Consider the following 24,222-nt stretch of genomic DNA (forward strand, 5'->3'; position numbering starts at 1 on the left):
TTGCACTATATTTCGATTTCTGCTTTATTTCGATTAATGGTGCAGCCCTACCTACTAAAATTCCCTTAAAAGTTGATCAATGCCTTGATTAGATATTTATTACAAGACATGTGATAAGCACTTTAAATGTATTATACCTATTGTGAAGAATTTTGTTTTTCAAAATTCCAGGTAATCAAAAGTGCCCTTAATTGAAGAATCACCCATCTATAGTTCCCGAGTAGAATTTCTCCCTATCTGTTTTCTATCTACTCTTACCTTCAGTCCTGTCTTTTCATCATCGCTACCATTATTAGTGGAGGGGGTCTCGTCCCCCAGGCGGGACACCAGGACAAAGTCCTCACTGTTGAGGGTGGACACAGAGTCGGAGGACACGCTAATTTTCCCCACCGAGGCCTTGTCATCCATGACTGCTAAATCAAGCCAGGCGCACTCATGAATGGCGGTTTAATGAGTAAAATTACCTGGAAAACAAAGAGATGAAAAAGCAATGAGGAAAGGAGGAAAAAAAACATGAGAGAAGCTTGCACACCCATGCTTATTTTTAACGCATTCTTTGTGAACTGCAAATATAGTTTGTAGTTCTTTACACAACTGTTCTACAAGTGGCATCATTTACATGCAGATCTATTTATGGGCACATGGTGTCTGCAGAGCAAAATAAAATTCTAAACTTTGACAGCAGTGCAGGCTAAAGAAGCAGAGATGTGTGTGAGGAGTAAATTGTAAAAATGATAAAGAAATAGCAGGTAAAGATAGGTTAATGGAAATCGATACTCATATTGTAGAGATACATCAAGGGTTTAAAACTAACAGTCGCCAAACCAAATAGCAAGAAAATAAAATCATAGAGTTACTTGTTTATTTATTAAACAGAGTTACCATATTTGCCATTTTAACTGAACTTAGGACTGGTGGTAATGATTATTATGATATTGTTGGTCATTCAGGGTTTCTGTAAAAAAAAATAGCTAATAGTAATAGATAATGGTAATATTATTAAAAGATAATACTACTACTAATTCTACTACTATACTAACAATATACAACGCACTAAGGATTAATGAGCTGCTGGGTTCATGAATATTAATCACCTTGTCAGCGTTCACTAGAACTGATTTGCTGAAATCAAAACAGGGACGGTAAGAGATGAGCGCCTGCCAATGAGATTGCCACTTGCGCATTAGTTCCACCCACTACAGGAGAAACCTTCATTTCTTCTACTTGTTCTTAAAAGCTGAATAATCCTCAATGAACAGGAAAATACAACAAAGAATATGGTTTACATGTACAGTAGCGCATCGATTCAGCATGATATGTAAGACTCTCACTCTCTCTCTTTGCATGTGTGAGAACACAGCGCTATCAGCAAAGTGACGGCAAGTCGTGCACCTTTACACTGGAGTTTACAGTGGGTCAAATACAGGTACACTGCGCGTCAAATGAGCTGAATTGAAAACTAGCACTGATCGCTTGACAGAGAGCGAAACTCTCAAGTGCTCAGTGTTCAGCAAGTGAATATGCTAAACTTGTAATTAACACACACACTGGCAAGTAAAATCTAATAACTTATTAGCCAATGGCTAACAATAGACATTATTTAGTCGTCCACAGTGAAGATTTAGTTGCATATGTGAGTGATTAATGTAGAGGGTTGCAATACTACCTTTGAATGTCATGCGGTTACAGTCACACTCCCTGTAAAAATCCAGTTATTTATCAACCTCCAGGTTGGCTAAGCAACTTTCTAGAAGAACTAGATATGCTGCTGTCCTCATTCCCGAAGGATGGCAGCCCTCTGGTACTTTTGCCACCTTGAGATATACTATTTTCTACACTAACTATAGTTACATTTCCCATAGACCTGCAGGAGCTACTCCATCCAACCCCTGGTTAACCAATGTCCTCCACTAGCATTGGACTACACTCAGGGCAGGGGAGAGAAACTGGTGCAAATCAAAAGATTCAGCTGATCTCAGCAGGTATCAGTCACTGCTATCCTCATTATCCACCACAGTTCATGCTGCCAGAACTACCTTCTTCCATAATAAGATCATCAGTGCATCAGACACATGCAACTCTTCAAAACATTCAATACTTTCCTTTGTCCCCCTCTGCCACCTCCCACCTCCTCTTTAACTGCTGACTATTTTGCTAATTACTTCACAAACAAAACCACATCTATCAGCAGTCAGTTCTCTGCCCCACTTACCCAGTAACTCACAGCAAACACTTATTCAGCTGACCGTCTTCTCTCCTCTTACAGAAGATGAAGTCTCTAAACGTGTCCTCTCCAGTCACCCTTCCACCTGCCCTCTAGACCCAATCTCCTCACATCTCCTATTTCCCCTGCACTTCAGCCTTCACTCACATACATCAACACATTTCTTCTCTCAGGCATTTTTCCCATCACATTCAAGCAGGCTTGGGTAACCCCATTGCTTAAAAAACCTACACTAGACACCTTACTTGTTGAAAGCTACAACTGGTCACTGGGGTTCCTCAGGGATCCGTTCTTGGACCCCTCCTCTTCTATATACACTACATCATTGGGACCCATGCATCATTCAGGCACATGCTTTTTCCTGATGACACACAGCTCTACCTCTCATTTCAACCAGATAATCCAACGGTACCTACTTGGATCTCAGACTGTTTGACGGACATCTCAGCATGAATGAAAGAACATCACCTGCAGCAAAACCTAGCAAAGATAGAGCTTCTCATCTTCCCCCCCTATCAGTACAGCACCAGTTTACCATACAACTGGTCTTATCAATGATAATCCAATCGTGTTCAGCCAGGAATCTTGGGGTGATTCTTAATGATCAGCTGACGATCATGCAGGTTCACGCTACACAACATCAGGAAGATCCGACCATTCCTAACAGTGCATTGTTCACTGTAAAAATGGACATGGACTGACACAGAAATAGTAATTTTACAATAAATTGATATAATTAAGGTCTACTGTGTTTCACGGTCAACAAATGGCTTTTTGGCTAGGTTTAAAACAAGGAAAATTGCACTTTGAGATAAACAAGGCAACATAAGAGAAAAGGAAAACAACGTTCATAAGGCAGAAAAACAAATTTCTTTAAGACCCACGGCATTGCTTGTAATAAAGATTTTGATGCAAAAGAAAAGTCACAAGAGCAGTTTTTGCCAGTCATGAGTTTTAATTTAAAATGTTTATAATAGCCTACTGTTAATTCAAGACAAGTATGCTATATGCTGTTTAAATGTGTTGCCACTTGCTTGAGCAACTTAATATACAAACCTAGAAGTCATATGCATGAATATGTTGTTTATATTTATTAAGTTTAAACGTGAATGTCTATGAAAGATTGAATTACTGTAAAAGGGGATCACAATGCTGAAAATCATTTTTACTAACAACGTTTGGATTTGAAATCAAAGTAATGGATAAATGTTGTGTTTGTGGTAACCTAAAGAGCCGCAGAGCAGTAGCAGACTGCAAACGTGTCCTGTGTGAAAGCAAAAGGAGTCTGTGCTGCTTCTGCACCACAAACATAACGCACATGGACTGCATGCACTGCAGACGGAGTATGTGTGAAACAGGCATTACAGAGCATGCTCTTCTCATCCAGGCCCTTGTCATTTCTAGGCTGGACTACTGCAATGCTCTTCTGGCTGGACTTCCAACAATCAGACCTCTGCAAATGATTCAAAATGCTACAGCACATCTTTTTTTCAATGAACCCAAGAGAGCCCATGTCACACCACTTCTCATCTCTCTTCACTGGCTTCCAGTTGCAGTTCGCATCAAGTTCAAGACATTCATGCTTGCCTACAGAACCTCCGTTCTCTCCTAAGCGTCTACATCCCCTCCAGAAGCCTTGTGGTCGGTAAACCAGTGGCAGCTCGTGGTCCCATCACAGAGAGGCACAAAATCACTCGCAAGGATGTTTTCCTTCACCGTACCCTGTTGTTGGAATGACCTACCTAACTCCATCCAGATAGCCGAATCCCTGACAATCTTCCAGAAACAACTGAAAACTCACCTCTTCTCTGAGCATCTTACTGCATCTCCTAAAATAAATAAATAATTCTATGCCTTCACTATTTCTTTCATATTATTATCCTTTATCCCTTCCTGTCCTAGCTTTTACTATTTTGAATAATGACTGAAACCTTGAATAACGGCCACTTCTTGGGTTTATTGCCATCTTATGATATATCGCTTGTTGTATTCCTAAGCTATAAGTCACTTTGGATAGAAGCATCTGTAAAATGAATAAATGTATATGTATTTAGCTTTAATTTATTTTTACTAGATTTTGGTCGTTTCAAATTAGACATTTTATTTAGTTTAATTTATTCAATTTAGTAATCAAGGCAGCATTTTTAAGTTTCACATTACGTTTTTGATCTAATAATTATACTGTATTTTTATTTCAGCTTTATTTTAGTTACTGAATTTGAATAGTTTTAGACTGTTTCAAATATTGGGAGGGGTCTATCATAAATAGCCAATCAGCTTTAGCTACGTTGCAGCCATAAGATTTGCTACTTGCTCTGAAGTACACAGACCATCAATATTCCTGATCTGTTTTCCTGAAAAAGTTAAAATTATAAATGTGCATATCTGCAGTACACTAGCTTACACTAGATGTTAACCTTACAGCAATCACATGTTAACTAAAAGTCACAAATTCCAAAAATAGGCTTTATTTAAGAAAAAAAAAATGTTTTTTTGATTGAGGTCTGAAATATGACATGCATTAATATCAAAATGCAAAAAAATCCATATCTATTCTAGCAACTGTAAATCATTCTGTGGTGCTGTTTTACAGCAGCCAACTGTACACAACATGCAAAAAAATCCATGTTATCTCCATGGACATGACCAACTGTAGATTGACACAACAAACTGATCAAAAAAATAGCATGTTATATCTCCATGGCAAGAACAGTCACATGCACGTTGGACAAAACAAAGTCATGTGTGAACGCAAACATGTCCCGGGATTGATTCCGGGACTGATCCAGAATTGTACCTAGAACTTGTACAGTCCCGGAACGACGCTGTGTGAACTGCCAACTGTACTGCCAAGTGCTGTTTACATAAAAACTCACAAGACCGACCATACAATTATCAAAACTAACCTACCATTTATGCAAACAAATAAACAACATCAAACCCAAATTAAATAGCAACAAAAAAAAAATACATAATAACAAAAAAAAAATCTGAAGAACGAAAGTGCATAACTATAATTGGATATTTAAGGAGAGCTGTACCTGCGTGAAACTGGACAAGCTGAAAGGGTTTGGCAGAGGGTCAGTGCTGAACTATATTTGGATATGGGAGGGAAATAATGAGACCTAAAAAAACAATGCTCTTCCATCTACTATTTTTGATATTCAACCTGCCATATTGTTCCAAAAAATTAAGCCATATTTAAAAAGAATATGTAATTTATGTTCATGACAGACTTTGGGATATATACCGTTCAAAAGTTTGGGGTCGGTAAGATTTTTTGATGATTTTTAAAGAAGTCTCTTATGCTCTCCACGGATACATTGATTTGATCAAAAATCACAGTAATACTGTGTGAAACATAAATTTTATGTTTTTGGGATGGTGAATTTTCTGGTTTAGAAACCATTAATGCTAATTTGAACTTGAAATATTAAGAAACTATATGCAAACAAAAACAGCATTTACCTAGACTAATAAATTCTGTAAAAGTTGTTGCATTAAATTCATAAAGTTTGGTAAATCAAAGTAGGTTTACTAGGTTTGCTACTACTATTATGTGGAAAAGAGCAGCTTGGACATTCTGTTAAATATCTTCTTTTGTGATGAGTAAATGATGGCATTGTTATTTTGGGATGAACTATCCCTTTACACAAATGGTAGCAGGAGAGAAGTGTTTTGCTTCACAGGTCAGTGGGTTCAGGCTGCAGGGATACGGTGAGAGAGGATGCTGAATGGCAGGTTGTTCCTTTGTGAATGAGCTTTGGATTTCCTGACTGGGCATATTGTGCTCTGTCCTAATGGAGACCAGGAGCAGTGCTACACCCTACACCCTGGGGAGCAATGACCAGAAACAGAGCAGTGTGTATTGTGCTACTGGTTAAGATAGAGGAGTGGCACCTCACACAGACTACCGGTCAGACGACTGACTTCATATCCTTGTTCGCTGATATCCACATGGAATAAACACACAGAAGGCTCCCTCACACTAAGGCTCTGTTCCTACACTCTTATAATGGATGCCTTGTCTGCCTTTTTAGTCTCTCTTTCTCTGGCTCAAGACGCAACAGCCAAATGAGGAGTAAAACACAAGATGATGTTTTAGATTCTTTTGGGGCAAAACGAAAAGGAAAAAGATAACAGGAGGAGAGAGGAGAGAGAGAGACAGACAAACTGAGGCAACCAAACAGAGATAGACAGGTAGACCGAGAGAGAGAGAGAGAGAGAGAGAGAGAGAGAGAGAGAGAGAGAGAGAGAGAAAGAGATATGTAATTATTTAATAATTCACTCAACTCACGATTTGATTCACGATAATGATTTCACGATTCAATTTTCTTGCGGTTTTTTAAACAAAATTAGATTTTAGATAAATTATAAATGAAAAGGTGTTGTTTTATTATTTCTTGGACAAAATGCTGCATATTTCTCTGTGAAACTGAAATATGTCAAATAACAAAACTAAACTGAAATTTTAAAACAACCCCCAAATTTAATCAAATAAATAAGACCAAAAAAACCCTCTTCATAAACAAAGGCTTTGCTTGTGCTCTTTACATTCAAAATTAGAGGCAACCGCTGCATTTGAATCACAATCCAAACAAAGATGCTGAATACATGCAGCATGAGCAGTGTTTAATGTAAAATAGATTGTGCAATCTGAAATTTTAAAACAAAAACAGAATGCTCTGACTTTAGTTTTTTGAAACTGTATGACATAAAAGAAAGAGCGCAGATTCACTCTCTGACAGCAGGTGGCGCTCATATAACAGCAGCAAAACTGCCTTTCCTTGGTTACCGCTGTAAACAAAGCAGCGCAGCGCTTATAAACACTACTTTAACATGAATTATACAGAGACAAGATGAAAAGAAAACATCTAAGCTTTTCTAAAGACAGTTAGTTCCCCTCAGAGATACATTCATATAAACTCCCGATTCGTTTAACACCTCAACCGATTTGAATCGTCATATATTTATATCGATTTTCAACCGACTCGCAGTGATTAAGGCAATGAGAGAGAGACAGCCAGGCTGAGGCAAAGATAGACAGGCAGACTTAAGCAGAGAGAGACAGGAAAACTAAGACAATGAAGGACAGACAGGTGGACTGAGGCAGAGATAGGTAGACTGAGGAACTGAGAGAGAGACAGGCAGAGTGAGACAGAAAGAGACAGGAAGACTAAAGCAGAGAGAAAAACAGGCTGAGTGACACAGAGAGAAACAGGCAGAGAAAGAGACCGGTCAAATGATGCAGGCAGACCGAGGCAGAAAGAGAGACAGCTGAGGCAGAGAGAAAGAGAGACAGACAGACGGAATGAAGCAGACACACAAACAGGTGAGACTGAAGCAGAGAGAGACACAGGTGAGACTGAGGGAGGCAGTGGGGTTTCTCACAGAAGTCGTCTCCTATTCCCAGAAAGCATTCAGCTTTCTGATTTCTCAACCCTTACTAGTGGACCACAAACAAACCAGGAAGCATTTGATCCAGACAGAGTGACCAGAAGGACATTTAATGGCGGCACGGCACAAAGTGTGAAAATAAATCAATCCTGTTTTAATCAGTGAAGCCGTCTACAGTTCCAGCACAACAGTTCTCCGCTTGGTGTCAGATTTCAGACAATTGTTTGTTTTTTTTCTACTCCCTATTGTTTCCTGTCCTTTACTGGAATACTGTACTGAGGATAAGACTGAATTAAAGGCAAAAAACAGATGTAGCCAAGTCCTGTGTCCATGCACTGCAAAACGCCAATCCACTTTTCTCATAAAAGGAGAAAAATTGGAGAAAAGAAGATAAGATAGAAAGAGAAGATGATGATACTGTAGATTAAGTTTGTGAGAAAGAAGGAGATCCACCTGTTTGCTAAGCCTGTGCTATGCTGGCATGGTTAAACGCTTTAGCGATGATCCTTTACAGTCACGCAAATAAACCTTTGTTGACACATACTCCAGAAATAAAACAATAAGAGAAAGCATAGGGAGAGAAAGAGACTATACAAGGAAACAGCCACTAATGCAAGTGAGCGTTACTGACTGCACCAAGAACCTTTAAAGCTGTGTCTGCAGTTAAATGACCAATAGTATGCCTATGTAACAAAACTTTACTAAATCAGCAGGGAGCCATTTTATGCCACTGAATAAAAACAAATGCAATATTTCACAATTCTAAAAAGTTTTCTCAGAATTACACATTTATATCTCGTAATTTTGAGATCACAATTCTGACTTTTGTTTCTAGCAATTTAGAAAAAAAAGTCTGAATTGCGAGAGATAAAATCTCATAATTACATGTTTGTTTTGTATTCCATGCTGAAAAAACTGAATTACGTGATGTAAACTCTGAGAAATGTTAACTCTGAAATGTAAACTGGCAAGAAACAAAGTCAGAATTCTGAGATTATATCCCACAATTCTGACTTTTTTCCTCTAAATTGCTAGAACCAAAGTCAGAATTGTGAACTCAGAATTGCGAGATATAAACGTGCAGTTCTGAGAAAAAATGTCAGAATTGTGAAATATTGTATTTTTATTTATAAATTCAGAATACAGACTTTCTCACAATTTTTAGTTTCTGTATTACAGTTTGGAATCAGACTTTTTTTCTTAAAATTCTGAGAAAAAAATTAGTATTGTGAGATGTGAACGGAATTCTGGCTTTCTTTCTTGCAATACTGAGTTTATTTCTCTCAATTCTGACTTTCTTCTCAGAATTGTGAACTTTCATTTTTCAATTCTGTTTTTCCCCCCTGCAAGGAATAAAAACTAAAAAAGTAATTATGACTTTTTATCTAACAATTCAACTTTTTTTTCTTGCAATTGTGAGTTTACATCTTGCGATTCAAATTTTTTCTGAAAACTGCAATGAAAAAAAAAGTTTGATATAAAGTCTGACCTATGAGATACAATCCACAATTACCATCCTGGTGTGAAAACAAGCTTTTGTAAAACATTCAATAAGCCAAAAAAAAAAAAAAAAAAACGCCAATAGACCATCAAGACAGGTTTGTAGCGAGCAGTTCAAGTGTCAGAATGAAGCATGTGGCCTCTGTCAGTGATACGGAGTCAGGGTGCGGTTGCACATGGGCCAGCTGTCTCACATACCCAGGAGATGAGAAGCATCTGTCATTGTGCCGTTAAACACATGGTCATCCACTGGGCCTTTTTGCCTGTCCTCTGCTCACACGTCACTTAACTCATGTGATCTGGGAAATGGTTCTACATAATGTCGCACATATGTGCCTATTGAAGCAGTGGTGCTGCAAGCAGTTATTATTCCCAGATGAAGACACAGACCCTTGAGTGATTCGCCATCGCTGCCTTGGCAACATAACATCCACTGAGGAGCGTGTTTATTGTCGAGGAACACAAACGCATAGGGAATTATAATGTGGAATAATATAATTGGCTTGTGTTTTTTAAATTCAGTATCATTAAAATGATTGAGTTAAATTAAAGTCTTACAAAATCACTTTATATTATTTAATAAAATATTAAGTAATTATTACAAAGCATTTTCGATTACAGTTTCGGTTTTCGGCCAAGTGCATCCAGAATTTTTGGTTTCATCCAATAATTTTCATTTCGGTACATCTCTAACATACACACATACATATACACATCAAAAGTCTGGGATTGTTACGATTATTTAATATTTTTGAAAGATGTCTCTTATGCTCACCAAGGCTACATTTATTTGATCAAAAATATAGAAATATTCCAAAATATTATATGAATATTTTAAATAACTGTTTTCTATTTTAATATTTTTTTAAATGTAATTTATTCATGTGAGGCAAAGCTGAATTTTCAGCAGTGATCTTTGATGACCATTTATTTGAAATATAAATCTTTTGCATTATTATTGTTTTTATCATCACTTTTGATCAATTTAATGTGTCCTTGCTGAATAAAAATATTAATTTCTTTCTTTCTTTCTTTTAACTTGCCACAAACTTTTAAATGATAAAGTATCACAGTTTCCACAATAATATTAAAGCAGCAAAAACATTCACTGATAGCAAAATCTGAAATCTGGAGCAATGATGCTGAAAATACAGCTTTGCATCAAAGGAATAAATTACATTTTATAATATATTAAAATAAAAATTGTCATTTTAAATTGTAGTAATATTTCACAACATTACTGTTTTATCATTTTTAATCAAATATGTATTGAAATATATATTTTTAAATTAACAAAAAATGTATTTATATTTCAAATAAAAAGTTTTTACGCTCGCTTGAGGTGGTTTTTGACTTGTGTGAAAAAGGGTTAATGTGAATAATGGGAGATGGAAATGCATTTTGCGAATAAATTCCTCCAAGCGCATCAAAAAAGTCATGTGATTTTGCGCGACAGTAAATCCTGACTAACCAGCGGACCGATCTTGTTCCACAGCATCTAAAACGTTGTTATGTTCATTCAGAAATGTCCCAGCAAAGTCTGTCATCAAAGTATTTCTGTATAATCGCCTCACAGAACTGTTAAACGACTGCGTTCCCAAACTGCAGCCTCCACCTCTGAATGCAATAACCGCTTTCATTGTGTTCCGTCTGCACATTCTGAGATGCAAGTCATTCGTTATATAGGAAAATTATTATATTCAGTAGCTTCTCCTACTTTTCTTAGTGATATATAGTGTCAGTTTATCAGGAAGTGACGATTTTGTTCTCTTTAAACACACCTTTAAAGAATGACTTTGAGCCAATAGCATTCGACCACAGGTTATGACTGAGCATTGTATTGTTTAACTTATAAATGAACACTCCCCCTTCACTAAACAGGTCATTTTGAGTCTGAACAAGCACTGAACAAGTACTTATTGAGACTTAGTCATGCCAGGTAGTTGGAAAAACAATAGCATGCTTTGTTGTCATAATAAGGGAAAATTATAACACTTGTTTCGGTCGTGAACGAAGGAATCACTTGAATGCATGATTCAATGACTTGATATTACACAGAGAAAGACTGTCACTTGGAGCCATCTACTGGCGTAACAACATACACTGCAGAAAGAGTCACTGAACAAAAAGTTGAAGATGATTTTGGATTTAAATGATTCGAGTCAGCATCACTAGCTACTACAATCAAACACATGATCGTCAAAACAAATCCAACAAGATTCAGAGCCATTACACATGAGATAAAACTTAGTAACGCAGCTATGTTTGCATCTTTTGCAGATGATGCATTCCTACGATGAGAGGCGAACAAATCCTCTATTTACATCTTATATATGGCTTAGATAGTACCACACAAACAGCGTCCTTTATTTTTTTCTATATTATCTTTGTTTAAAACCTAATCTTTCACAAAGATGGGCATGTATGCAGACAGCAGATCTTTGCAGGTTTTGTGTCATGCAGTGAAGCAGAGATCAGCACACGGCCTTTAACGGGCTAACACTGTAGCATGCTAACCTCAAATCCAAATCTGCATACATTGTGTTATATCTTTCGCTTAAAACGACAAATTTACTGAATAACGAGACGGACGTGTAGAATAAATGAAAACACGGAGGTGTGCATCGTTGCCACCCATCCTACCTGTTTCCACAAAAGCTTTTTATTCCAGAGAGGCTTGACATAACAGCGCTGAACATTAGCCAGCAACAGCGCTGCTGTAAACACAAACCAAACCCCGCTCACACTGCGCATGCGCCGCCGAACTATCTTCGGAAAACTTCGGCACAGAATCGAATACTAGCGCACTGCTTTCTGCGCAGTATGTACTACATTCTGCATACTGATATAGCATGTTGACAAAGTTGTGGGGAAAAAAAAATTCAAACAGTATGCTATACTGTTGTCATGTTAAATCATTACGTTGCATGTTTACCTGAAAAGAGCGTAGTCTGTTTATCATTTCCAAAATAAACACAATTTCATATTTTTAAGGCAGCGGCTATTTGCACTAAGTGTAAATAGCAGTATTTTTTTAATGATGTGCTGTTTACACTAAGTGCAAATAGCAATAGATTTTATGTTAAAATAGCATAACATAACATTTTCTGCTATTTATACTACTAATTTCAAACAGTGCCAATTATCTGAACCTCAGTATTGTAGTACATTATAATAAGAGTGTAATTAATTTAGTGTTAATTATAATTTTAATTCAAATTATCAAATTGATACCACCTTATAGGGACGATAAAGCCCTCTCTACACCCACCCTACCCGATTTTTTAATACCTGATTTTTTTTTTTACTTTTAGATTATTTCCTTCATTTTCAATGAAAATAAATGCCTTTACAATATGATATGAGATTTGAAAAGGGAGAAAAAAGGTTCAGCGAAAGGCGGGTTCGAACTCGAGTCGATCGCGTCAAAAAGTATACACCTTACCACCTACACCGCTGAAATGATAATCAAGAAGCCTCTTTTGGAGTGTTGACTACCCCAATCACACGTTGGTGGGCGGAGTTTGAGTAAATAACTTCTGCCAACAAGGCGGGCTATTTGCACTTAGTGTAAATAGACACTCCGTATTTGGAATCGACTTTGCATCAAATTCTGAAACATTTGGTAATCCAATTAAGTTATAAGGCAGAAAAAAAAAAAAAAAAAAAAAAAAAAAAAAAAACCAATTGATAGTAAATGGAAGTTGAGTTGCATACTACGTACCACAGAAAAAAAGTAGAATGTTAGTATCCTATTCCAAGCATTCTAAAGAAGAACCTTACTATACTGCAATAGACATTAGTCAGGGTAGCGCTATATTTAATAATTTAATAATTAATCTTCCTCTGACTGATCAGCATGTATTTCCCACTGACCGTGAATTAATACTAATAGAGCCTACACTATAACAATAATCTTTTGATTTACAAAATTCTATGGTTAGTGTGTGGTTAAAAATAAAAATATATACATATTGTTTGGTAGTATAAAGAAAGTCTGATATCTTAGGTACATAGTTCTTAATATTGTACTGAATGTGTGCAAAAATAGTAACATAATATAAAAATTATAACCAACTATATGTAAAATCTACAATAGGAACCCTCCCAGGTTGCAATGTTAAAACATTGCAAAATGATTTTAAGTTGTAAACAAAAGAAAGATTATTGCACATTTTATAAGAAAATACAGTTTCACTCTTTCTGCTTCAAAATGTAATTTAATTGTAAAATTATATGTAAAATTTATCAGCAATTTCTGAGTGAAAATTGTTTCTACACAAATATCTGTCAGTGTACATTACAAACTTTAACGAATCTATTTTAAAGTTTAGAGCATCGTGACACCTTCTCATTTTCAGATCACACATAATAACAATACATTTCAGTGAGCTGGACTTTAATCTTTACATGACGATTTCAGGTTCTTTAGTTTGTCCAGGTGAGGATATTACAGTCAAGTAGCCCAGCGTCATGCCGTACCACCGTACACCAGCAGATGTCCTGCTTATTCATAAAACTGCATCCTGTGGGTATAAGAACGAGTCTGAACACTCAAGTGACTTTGTAACTGTGTTTTATTATCTTGGCATGCAACTACATGTCATGACCTTTAGATTCATCTCACCAGCTTGCCCTACATGTCAGAGCCAAGCTTAGGCAAGATTCAAGAGCAATAACAAACAAAAAACCAGTAAGAATTGACTGTGCATTGGCTACATTTCTATATATTCTTCCTTGCATTGCCACAAGCAAAAGGGAAATCTTTGCCCGGTGGTATTTAAAAAGAAACAAATGCAATATAAATAATTTCTACTATTATTTCATCAAAAGATATTCCTGACTTTTAGAATCTTTCTCTCTGTGACCATAAATAGCCTCATATATCTGATTATATATCATAAAAATGTGCAGTATGTCCATCTAATGATGGCTCTGGTTATATAAAATGACGGATGCCCATCTTCTATTCATTTACAGTTGAATCGAACAATAGATTTGCAAATAAAATGTCTAATACAGACGTAAAAATATCCAACACATCAGTTCGTTTTTTTGCAGTTGCACATAGGACATAAACAAGCATTATCACAACCAAACACGTCCTGCCCCATTATTACGGCTAAGCAAATTTTTAAAATTTAAATGCAAACAAAACTGACATTTCCAAGGGAAAGAAAACTACAGAACTATGGATATAAAACAATAACAATCATAATCCTGATATTAATCCATAAGAGCAGAAAGTAAGTGCTATAGGAGTTGAGTAAAATGCAAGATACAGTGCAGGACACTCACAGCACTGGGGTGTTGTGTCACACAACTACACAATCATACTTCCTTTGCCAAAGAACCTCTTTGCCAAAGGCAGCATGCATGAAACAGGGCTGAGCTGGGCAGATAAACGAGTCAAACATGTACTAATAAGGCTTTGCTGCATCGCAAGGGGCGATAAAAAAAAGGAAAAGGCCATTTGATAGCTAGCGAGAAAATGAAAACTTGTATTGTTACCAACCCAGTGCCATTTTTAAAACTCTCTTATCGAACAAACAGAATATAAATCAAATTGAAAGGCAAAATTCTTTACATGGACACTAAATCAACAAGCTGTTATGCTTAAACACACTAGGACACATCCATTAAAAATAATAAAAAATCTGTATATAGTTTAAAAAGCATTTTGCAAAAAAATTTATTTGCTGGAAGGTGCAGCTATAACATCACCTGTCGAAAAACACTGCAGGAGGCAAAATGATATTTAATGAGACAGCGCTTGAGCCGAGCCCAGGAAGATTCACTCCACATTTCTCATTTCAGTGGAAAAGCTCTAATACCACATAAGTAAAACCGTGATTAACAGTCTTAAGTGATAATGCATTCATATTCATATTTTGTTCAGGCTTAAGACAATATGCACATCCATACACTAATACAAACGTATACACACACTTAACTGGTCCGGGCAACACATTTAACAAAAGACAAATCAGTGACTGGAGAAAAATATAAAACAAAAAACAATCCTGTCATAAATGAGATACTGAAATGCTATTTTAAGAGGAGAGTTTTCCTATGCGCTGTTACACAGTTTTCATCTCCTTTGAGGAACACTACAGTGCACAAATCTATATTAAAACAGCCACAGTTTTGGAGTTATTGTGATTATTTTCCCTCTATTTACTCTTAATCAAGCAGGAAATAATCCTCAAAAACATGTGATGGTTTGTAAATACTGTGGGGTTCATTGTACTTTCAAAATGCTGACCAAACGATTAAAAACTGATAAAAAATATCCCAACAACAACTTCATGGAAGTTAGCAATGTTTTGTAATAAAATCAGAGAAAACAAGAATTTTGGACAATAAAGAACCCTAAAACTCAGTCTAATCATCTGTATTCTTCAAACTGAAACTACAGGAATAAACAACAGCAAAAACAAAAACCGAAGTGACCTTTTGACTATTGTTAACAACAGACAGGAACCGTCACTGTATTAGACGTTTCATACACACTAAACAATTCCACATCCTCAGACAAGACTGAACTGTTTAATTCTGTTGTGCTGTTTGTTGCTTATAGCTATTAAAGATACAGTTCACCGAAAAATTACCAAAATTCTGTTGTAGTACTAAGTCTAAGGACCATTTATTCATGGTCTTGGTCTTGTCATGGATCCAGGCTTGATTCTCTTATGGGCTTGGCGTTGCTTAAGACTCAACTGTCTTCTGGTCTCTGACTTGACTCAGCCTGGGCCCTCTTCTGGTCTCAGTATTAATTCACTCTGCCCTGTTGTGACTCTCTTCTGGTCTCTGTTTTGACCCAGGCACAATGCTCTTTTGGTTTATGTCCTGACTTAGACTATGCCCCCTAGTGGTCGCTGTCTTTACTAGGATTCAGCCTTCTTCTGGTCTCTGTCTTCATTCGGACTAAATCCTCTTTTGGTCTTTGTCTTGATTTGTACTCAGCCCTCTTGTCGTCTCTGTCTTGAGTTGGATTCGGCCTTCTTCTGGTCTCTGTCTTGACTAGGATTTGGCTTTTTTCTGGTTTCTGTCTTGACTCAGACTGGGCCCTCTTCTGGTCTCTGTCTTGTGTCGGACTCTTCCCTCTTCTGGTCTATGTCTTCACTCAGACTCAACCCTCTTTTGGTCTTTGTCTTGAGTTGGACAGCCCTCTTGTCGTCTCTGTCTTAAGTTGGATTCGGCCTTCTTCTGGTCTCTGTCTTCACTCGGACTCTGCCCTCTTCTGGTCTCTGTCTTGACTAGGATTTGGCTTTTTTCTGGTCTCTGTCTTGACCCAGACTCAATCCTACTCTGGTTTCTGTCCTGACTCAGACTATGCCCTCTTCTGGTCTCTGTCTTGACTCGGACTAAATCCTCTTCTGGTCTCTGTCTTGACCCAGATGTGACTATCTTCTGATTTTAGTCTTGACTTGGAATTAACCCTCTTTTGGTCTTTGTCTTGAGTTGGACTCAGACGTCTTGTGGTCTCTGTCTTGAGTTGGATTCGGCCTTCTTCTGGTCTCTGTCTTCACTCAGACTCAACCCTCTTGTTGTCTCTGTCTTGAGTTGGATTCTGCCTTTTTCTGTTCTCTCTCTTGACTCGGATTCGGCCCTCTTCTGGTTCCGGTATTGATTCAGACTCTGCCCTGTTGTGGTTTTTGCTTTGACCCAGATGTGACTCTCTTCTGGTCTCTATCTTGACCCAGACTCAATCCAATTCTGGTTTCTGTCCTGACTCAGACTATGCCCTCTTCTGGTCACTGTCTTGACTAGAATTTGGCCTTCTTCTGGTCTCTGTCTTGACACAGATGCGACAGTCTTTTGATTTTAGTCTTGACTTGGAATCAACCCTCTTCTGGTCTCTGTCTTCACTCAGACTCCACCCTCTTCTGGTCTCTGTCTTCACTCAGACTAAACCCTCTTCTGGTCTCTGTCTTGACTTTGATTTGACCCTGTTCTGGTATCTGTCTTGACTCAGACTCATCCATCTTCTGGTCCTCTTCGACTCTGAGTCAGACTCAACCCTCTTCTGGTCATGGTCTTGACTCTGCGTAATTATTCATTGGTGGACTTGGACACAAACAAGCTGGACTCGACTACAACACTGCCAATGGCCAATTAAATTTCAGAGATTACTTGTATAAATTCCACACACAAATTTATTGTAAGGCTTCATAAGACTCGGAAATAACACACAAGTTAACGCTGTGTTCAGAATGACAGACTTTTCATTTTTGGGTGAACTGTTTCTTTTGAATATTTCTACAAAATATTGATTGATTGCCTGTGAAATGTCTCTTAGAGATACCAGACATATACCACAATGCACACACATGCAGTACATTTAAACAATGATCAATTAATGTTTTTTTTACAATCAATGATGCCCAACAAACAATTAATGCACATTACATTTCAGTGGCTAACACTGTAATAATAATAATAATGCATGTACTATAGATTCCAAGCACCTTGGTTATTCTTAATATATATTGGTAGAGTCCGCTATATAATGATCATACAGTAGATTATGGTTTCCTCAGTGTGCTAAAAGCTAGTAAGAACCGTCACTTCTGTACAGAGTTACGGGACATGGGTAATTGGTTTCCTGGCTTGGAGAGAGTTCTGATTGGCTGACGTCGAGAGTTACCTGAGGTGGAGTTGTGACTCAACGTGAACATTCATCCACTAGCAGTGATTAAGAAAAACAAACTGACTCTGAACAGATGATGAGTGATTACAATTACAGGGCATAGCTAGCTCTTATGAAGAGAACACATGAATACAGAAGGCTTTCGGCTGCGTCTCGCTGCCTCGATTGACTCCTATAAGGGCAACTCTACCTTCTACCTAAGGAGGATGGTGGATTCTTGGCATGATCACATGGAATTAGAACATGAGGAGGACTGGTGTTTTCAGCCCCCCTCAGTTCCCGTTTAGCAGCATCTCAGGTCCTGGACTGTGTCGCTGAGGATCTCCAGGCCTGGGCGAGCATGTCCTCATCCGCATCTTCCCCATACTGAGGTCTCCAGGAGAGAGGGTCTTTCTGTAATGCCATAAAGTCACCATAAGCGAAATTATACATCACAACTCTTATTAATATAAATAAGCTTATCGACTTTTAAAAGGGAAGAGAAAATGTTTCAAATATTTTTAGTTGTTGATGTCAAAGGTTGTGTGTGGTAAGTTGTCATAGAGAAATATGGCTAATATGAATACATTATCTACAGTTTGTTCCATGGTAAGGATTATGCATTTACACAATTTTCCTTTTCAGCCTACTGTATGTTATGCTAATTACTTTGGATACTGTTAGGTCTATGCAGTAATAATTATAAATTTTAAGACTTTTTTTGCTATTTTTATACAATGAACAGTGTTTATACTATGTTTTGTGCTGGGTCGCAACTTGACGTCGATTGTAAAATCTGTCATAAAGCAAACACAGTGTTCTGTACACTAGTTCACACCACATCAGACTACACAATACAAAAGCATGAAATATTTATTTCAGACCAAAACTACTTCGCAAATAATGAATTTCTCTTTTTGTTATACTCAAAGTTAATACATCTGAATGAATCTTTTAGTAATCAATAAAAAATAAAAAATAAAAAACACCTTTGGAATAAAACAGATCATCGAAATGTTTAGGCAAAGTTCAGAGAGGTTTTTTGATTTTTCTGTGAAAAATTCAGACTACGTTTGAACAAATTTTTTCAAAAATTTAAAAAAAATTTTTATAACATTTTCATGCTCACAAAACTGACTATAACATTTCTATAAGTGAATTTTAGTTTTTATTTACATTAAATATTATAAACCTTGAAACCACCCATCCTGCATTAAACATGAAAATGGTACCAGAAACTAAAACTAAAATAAAAACAAAATAAACTGAACCTAGAAAATTTTAACTAAAATAAAAAATTAAATATATGAAAACTAACTAAAAAAGAATCATTTAAAAATGTAAGTAAAAACTAAATTAAAACTTCTAAAGTATAATAACCTTACCATTTGAGTTACTCTATGTATGAATGTGTTCCTGTGGCTCAGTGGTAGAGAATTGTGTTAGCAGCGCAAAAGGTTGTGGGTTCGATTCCCAGGGGAACACATGTTAGGTAAAAATTGTATAGCCTGAATGGACTGTAAGTTGCTTTGGATAAAAGTGTCTGCTAAATGCATGAATGAGAGAATGAGTCAGCAATTCTGGACACAGTATGTCACTTATATTCAGCACTGCAGCTATATATTGTGATAAAAATGGGCTTTTTCCTCTGTTTTACTCTCTTTCCACACTGACGGTGCTGATAGTTGTTGTATGAGAAAGTGTCTTGACATTGTGCTGATGCTTACATCATTACTACAGCAACCAGTGTAGTTACACTGGATCCTGACTACAAACAAGCTATTCCAGTTTCATCACTCGCAAAATGACAAGCAAACAGAAATAGGGGTTTGAAAACCAAATCAGATTTGTGTGCAGTGTCAACAAAGCTCTGCTTACCTGAATGCCATCTTCTTCATAAGATGGGTGTCCATTCTGTCAGGCAGGTTGTTTTCCAGCTGAGAACTTGCCGCTGGATCACAGAAGACTGCAGAGAGGTGGTTGTTCTGGGAGCGGCTTTGCGTTCCCATAGAGTCCTTCAGATTATACAAGCAATTAAACACCAAACAACCCAATGCAATCTAGGCTTTCAAGACTGAGTCTGAAACTTACCACAGAGTTGCAGTCCTGTGTCTCTGTGTCCTCCATGTCCAGAGCGGACAGCTCCAGCTCAATGTCTCTGTCAGGCTCACTCTCCGTCCCATCCTTCCCCAGCAGATCTGTGCCCTGCTTTGACCCGCTGCTGAAGGAATTATGCCTTACATGCAGCCCTGACACGGCCAGCTGATCACTGAAACACAGAGACACACACAATGAGCTCTGAAACCGACTCAAAGCTAAGGACACAAATCAGTCGGTGTTTTTTCCTTGGTGTTCTCAGACTAGAAACTCAATATTGAGATCAGGTGAAAGGTGATCTCCCACTCAGAATCTGCCCTATGAGTAATCATCATAGACACCAAAAAACAATGTTATATTATTAGAGGACATAACAGAGAAAAACAGGATTCATTTTTATAGATAAATTCCAATACATTTTAAATGCATGTTTTATGTTTAGAAATAATTGTGTGTGTGTATATATATATATATATATATATATATATATATATATATATATATATATACACACACACACACACACACACACACACACATACAATGTTCAAAAGTTTAAACCAGTATTTTTTTACATCAGAAATTTGTACTTTTATTCAGCAAGGACTCATCTTTATTGAGCAACAAATCATCATATTAGAAAGATTTCTGAAGGATCATGTGACACTGTGGACTGGAGTAATGATGCTTCCAAAAACATTAAAAAAAATTCCTACAGCCCAGTGTAAATATTACAAAAATGTATATTAAAAAAATTCTAATAATACATCTTTATAAATAAATGTATATATTCAATTAAATTATATATATATTTAAAAAGCATACTCTTTTTGCCATGGTAAGGACAACAGAGGTCATTTAAATAAACAAGCATTAGGCTAAAAAAACATCACTGGTGTAAGATACATTGATTAAAATTATTATTTACATAAGAGTGGTCCTAGAGGGCCACTGTCCTGCAGAGTTTAGCTCCATCCCTAATAAAAAATAACCTGCTGTAGCTTTCTAGTGATCTTGAAGACATTGATTAGCTTGTCCAGGTGTTTGCTTAGGGTTGGAGAAAAATTCTGCAGGACAGTGGCCCTCAAGGACTGAAGATGCCCATCCCTGATGTAGAATATGGCTAATTTAAGATGACAAACAAATGTAAGATTACAAAATTAATTTCAAGACATTATATATAACTAGTAATGTACATTAGCTCATTTAAGATATTTGTACATGAATAGCAGCAGGTAGATAAGGACTTGTGGGTGTTAAGGAGACTCTGTGAAATGTAAGCCCTCACTGCAGTGTGTAAGAGCTTTGCAAACATAAACAAGAGGAGCTATGTTCCGGCTGCTGCTCTATTTTTAGAACAGTACAGAGGACAGCCAGACGACTACAGCGGGATGGGGTGGGGGTGAAGATGGGGAACACTGTGAAGACTACTGCTACAATGTTCCTGACAATCCAGTAAAATTTATGTAAAAATTACATTAATAATATTTTGTACATGCACAACTATGTGGTTGCTAAGCTGTTCTGAGTGTTTGCTAGTTGGTTGTTTACTGACTTAAGTTAACAGGACCCACCCCCAAGTCTCCATGATATTTCAGTCTTTAGGCTCAGAAGTCTGCTTCAAAGTAAGTCTATGGCATTTTTTGTTGTTGTTTAATATTAAGCATTTGCATTATGAAAAAAAAGTTTCTAGATGAGACATCTCAGTTTGAACTGGTACCTTTCTAGAAGGCTGGAGTGACTAGAAGAGTCAGAACCACGTGGGACCCATCTGAGGTCACTGTGACCAGTATGACAGCTATAGTCTGTAAAGAGAATGGAACATGACTCACTCTCAAAGCCAAAGAAATTCAGAGTCAAAAGCATAGAAAGCAATATGAATTCTAACCTCTGAAGTTGACTGAAGTGGTGCCGGCGCACCCCTGCGATGCAGTGGCCTGGACCGGGGCAGTGGTGTGAAAGCCAGTGCGGGAAGCGCGGGAGATGGCTCCCCATTTAGAGATGATGGGCCCCTCTCCAAAAGGAATGATGGGATCTTCATCTTTCAGTCGCCTGTAGGGCTCGAACATGTGCAGCCACCATTTGCCGCCACTCTCGCCATCCTAAGAACAGATAATTAGATCTCAATTAGGAATCGCATTACAATCACATTTATAGCACTGCTCTGTGTGATGTATCTGGTCATGATATAGAAGTAATTGATTAAAATTTTTAACATTTATTTACAATTATCACAACAATGTGAAAATGTCCTATTTAATTTTTACAAAAGGGTAGTTTTAATGTTTTGTGAGGTAAAAGAATCTGCATTACAGTCACACATTACAGTGAAGTGACTCCAGTTCTACATGCTACACATTCATTTAGATTTTTTGAAAGAATTATTAAGTGTTACAGGGCAAATCGATTCACCAGTCGGTCAGTCTGAATGTAATGTGAAGTGACTCAACTTGTACCTGTAGCTCAAACAGTTGAATGTGGTGTGGTGGTGTACACATTTGTGGTATTTCAATTCAGTTTGAGGGAATCATTAAAAATATATTACTGAGCAAGCCAATGTAAGAGAGAATCAGCTTGAATGTGATTTGAAGTGACTCCATTTGTATCTGCTAAGCATTCATTTTTAAATCAGATTAAGTTAATCATTAGTAAAGTATTATAAAGTAAAACTAGCTATAAAGTAGTGTGACTGTACAAAGTAACTCCACTTGTGCATGCTGCACATTCATTTTTAATTTAGTTTCAGAGAATTAACAGTAATGTCTTATATGGTAAGCAAATAAAAAGAAAATCTATGTGAATCTAAAGTGACTCCACTTACGCTACACTCTTATGTTGATTCAGTTTGATGGAAATAATAGGAATATGCTACTGTGTAAGCTGATTTAAGAGTGAATCTGTGTGGATGCAATCTGAAATGACTCCACTTGTACTCTCTACACATTCATTTTTAATTCAGTTTGAGATAATTAATAGTAATGTGTTATATGGTAAGCAAATTTAAAACTAAATCAATGTGAATCTTAAGTGACTCCAGTTTTTTATTCAGATCAGTTAATTCAGAATAAATAGCAATCTGTTAAAAATAAGCACATTTAAAAGTATTTCAGTGTGAATCTGATCTGAAGTGACTCCACTTCTACTCTCTATACATTCACTGTTTATTCAGTCTGAGGGAATCAATAGGAATCTGTTTAAGAATAAGCACATTTAAAAGTATTTCAGTGTGAATCTGATCTGAAGTGACTCCACTTCTACCTTCTATAAATTCATTGTTGATTCAGTTTGAGCGAATCAATAAGAACCTGTTTAAGAATAAGCACATTTAAAAGTATTTTAGTGTAAATCTGATCTGAAGTGACTCCACTTGTCCCATCTATACATTCATTGTTGATTCAGTTTGAGGAAATCAGTGGGAATCTATTAAAGAATCAGCATATTTTATAGTATTTTCAAGAGCTGGCCTTGCCCATTCAGCCCTGCCAGATAATGGTAAACAAGCTTGTCTTGCTGTCCGCGAAGGAGGCTCAAGGCTCCCCATTTGAGGGAATCAATTGTAATGTTGTAATAAGTACATTCAAAAGTACTTCAGTGTGAATTTGATCTGAAGTGACTAAACTTATCGCCCTCTATACATTCACTGTTGATTCAGTCTGAGGTAATCAATAGGAATCTGTTAAGAATAAGCACATTTAAAAGTATTTCAGTGTGAATCTGATCTGAAGTGACTCCACTTCTACCCTCTATAAATTCATTGTTGATTCAGTCTGAGGGAATCAATAGGAATCGGTTTAAGAATAAGCACATTTAAAAGTATTTCAGAGTAAATCTGATCTGAAGTGACTCCACTTCTACCCCCTATAAATCCATTGTTGATTCAGTCTGAAATCAATAGGAATGAAGAATAAGCACATTTAAAAGTATTTCAGTGTAAATCTGATCTGAAGTGACTCCACTTCTACCCTCTATAAATTCATTGTTGATTCAGTCTGAGGGAATCAATAGAGGGTTTTAAGAATAAGCACATTTAAAAGTATTTCAGAGTAAATCTGATCTGAAGGTCTGAGGGAATCAATAAGAAGAAGCACATTTAAAAGTATTTCAGTGTGAATCTGATCTGAAGTGACTCCACTTCTACCCCCTATAAATCCATTGTTGATTCAGTCTGAGGGAATAAATAGGAATCGGTTTAAGAATAAGCACATTTAAAAGTATTTCAGTGTGAATCTGATCTGAAGTGACTCCACTTCTACCCTCTATAAATCCATTGTTGATTCAGTCTGAGGGAATCAATAGAGGGTTTAAGAATAAGCACATTTAAAAGTATTTCAGAGTAAATCTGATCTGAAGTGACTCCAAAAGGAATCGGTTT

The 24,222-nt window shown here is 36.9% G+C and overlaps 2 protein-coding genes across 5 annotated transcripts in view; both read right to left on the bottom strand.

Annotated features, from left to right (window-relative positions):
* The window catches only part of LOC109096421 (rab GTPase-activating protein 1-like), a 78,778-nt gene extending 66,878 nt beyond the window's left edge, over positions 1 to 11,900 (bottom strand). For 2 of the 3 annotated variants that reach the window (XM_042764783.1, XM_042764782.1), the window contains exons 1-2: positions 11,765 to 11,895; positions 259 to 464 (exon numbers count right to left, since the gene is read on the bottom strand). In XM_042764783.1, coding sequence (XP_042620717.1) covers positions 259 to 408 — 150 coding nt within the window. In that variant the 5' untranslated portion in view covers positions 409 to 464; positions 11,765 to 11,895. Of the gene's footprint in view, positions 1 to 258; positions 465 to 11,764 lie in introns of all 3 variants that reach the window. The other variant, XM_042764784.1, reaches the window with a different exon arrangement.
* A 1,780-nt stretch (positions 11,901 to 13,680) lies between these two features.
* Positions 13,681 to 24,222, bottom strand: part of LOC109079144 (roquin-2-like) — a 30,671-nt gene continuing 20,129 nt past the window's right edge. For both annotated transcript variants that reach the window (XM_042764785.1, XM_042764786.1), the window contains exons 15-19: positions 21,739 to 21,952; positions 21,571 to 21,655; positions 19,845 to 20,022; positions 19,632 to 19,768; positions 13,681 to 18,167 (exon numbers count right to left, since the gene is read on the bottom strand). In XM_042764785.1, the coding sequence (XP_042620719.1) occupies positions 18,047 to 18,167; positions 19,632 to 19,768; positions 19,845 to 20,022; positions 21,571 to 21,655; positions 21,739 to 21,952 (735 nt within the window). In that variant the 3' untranslated portion in view covers positions 13,681 to 18,046. The remainder of the gene's footprint in view (positions 18,168 to 19,631; positions 19,769 to 19,844; positions 20,023 to 21,570; positions 21,656 to 21,738; positions 21,953 to 24,222) is intronic.

The sequence above is a fragment of the Cyprinus carpio genome, chromosome A10, assembly GCF_018340385.1.
Source record: "Cyprinus carpio isolate SPL01 chromosome A10, ASM1834038v1, whole genome shotgun sequence".
In the NCBI taxonomy this organism is placed as follows: Eukaryota; Metazoa; Chordata; class Actinopteri; order Cypriniformes; family Cyprinidae; genus Cyprinus; species Cyprinus carpio.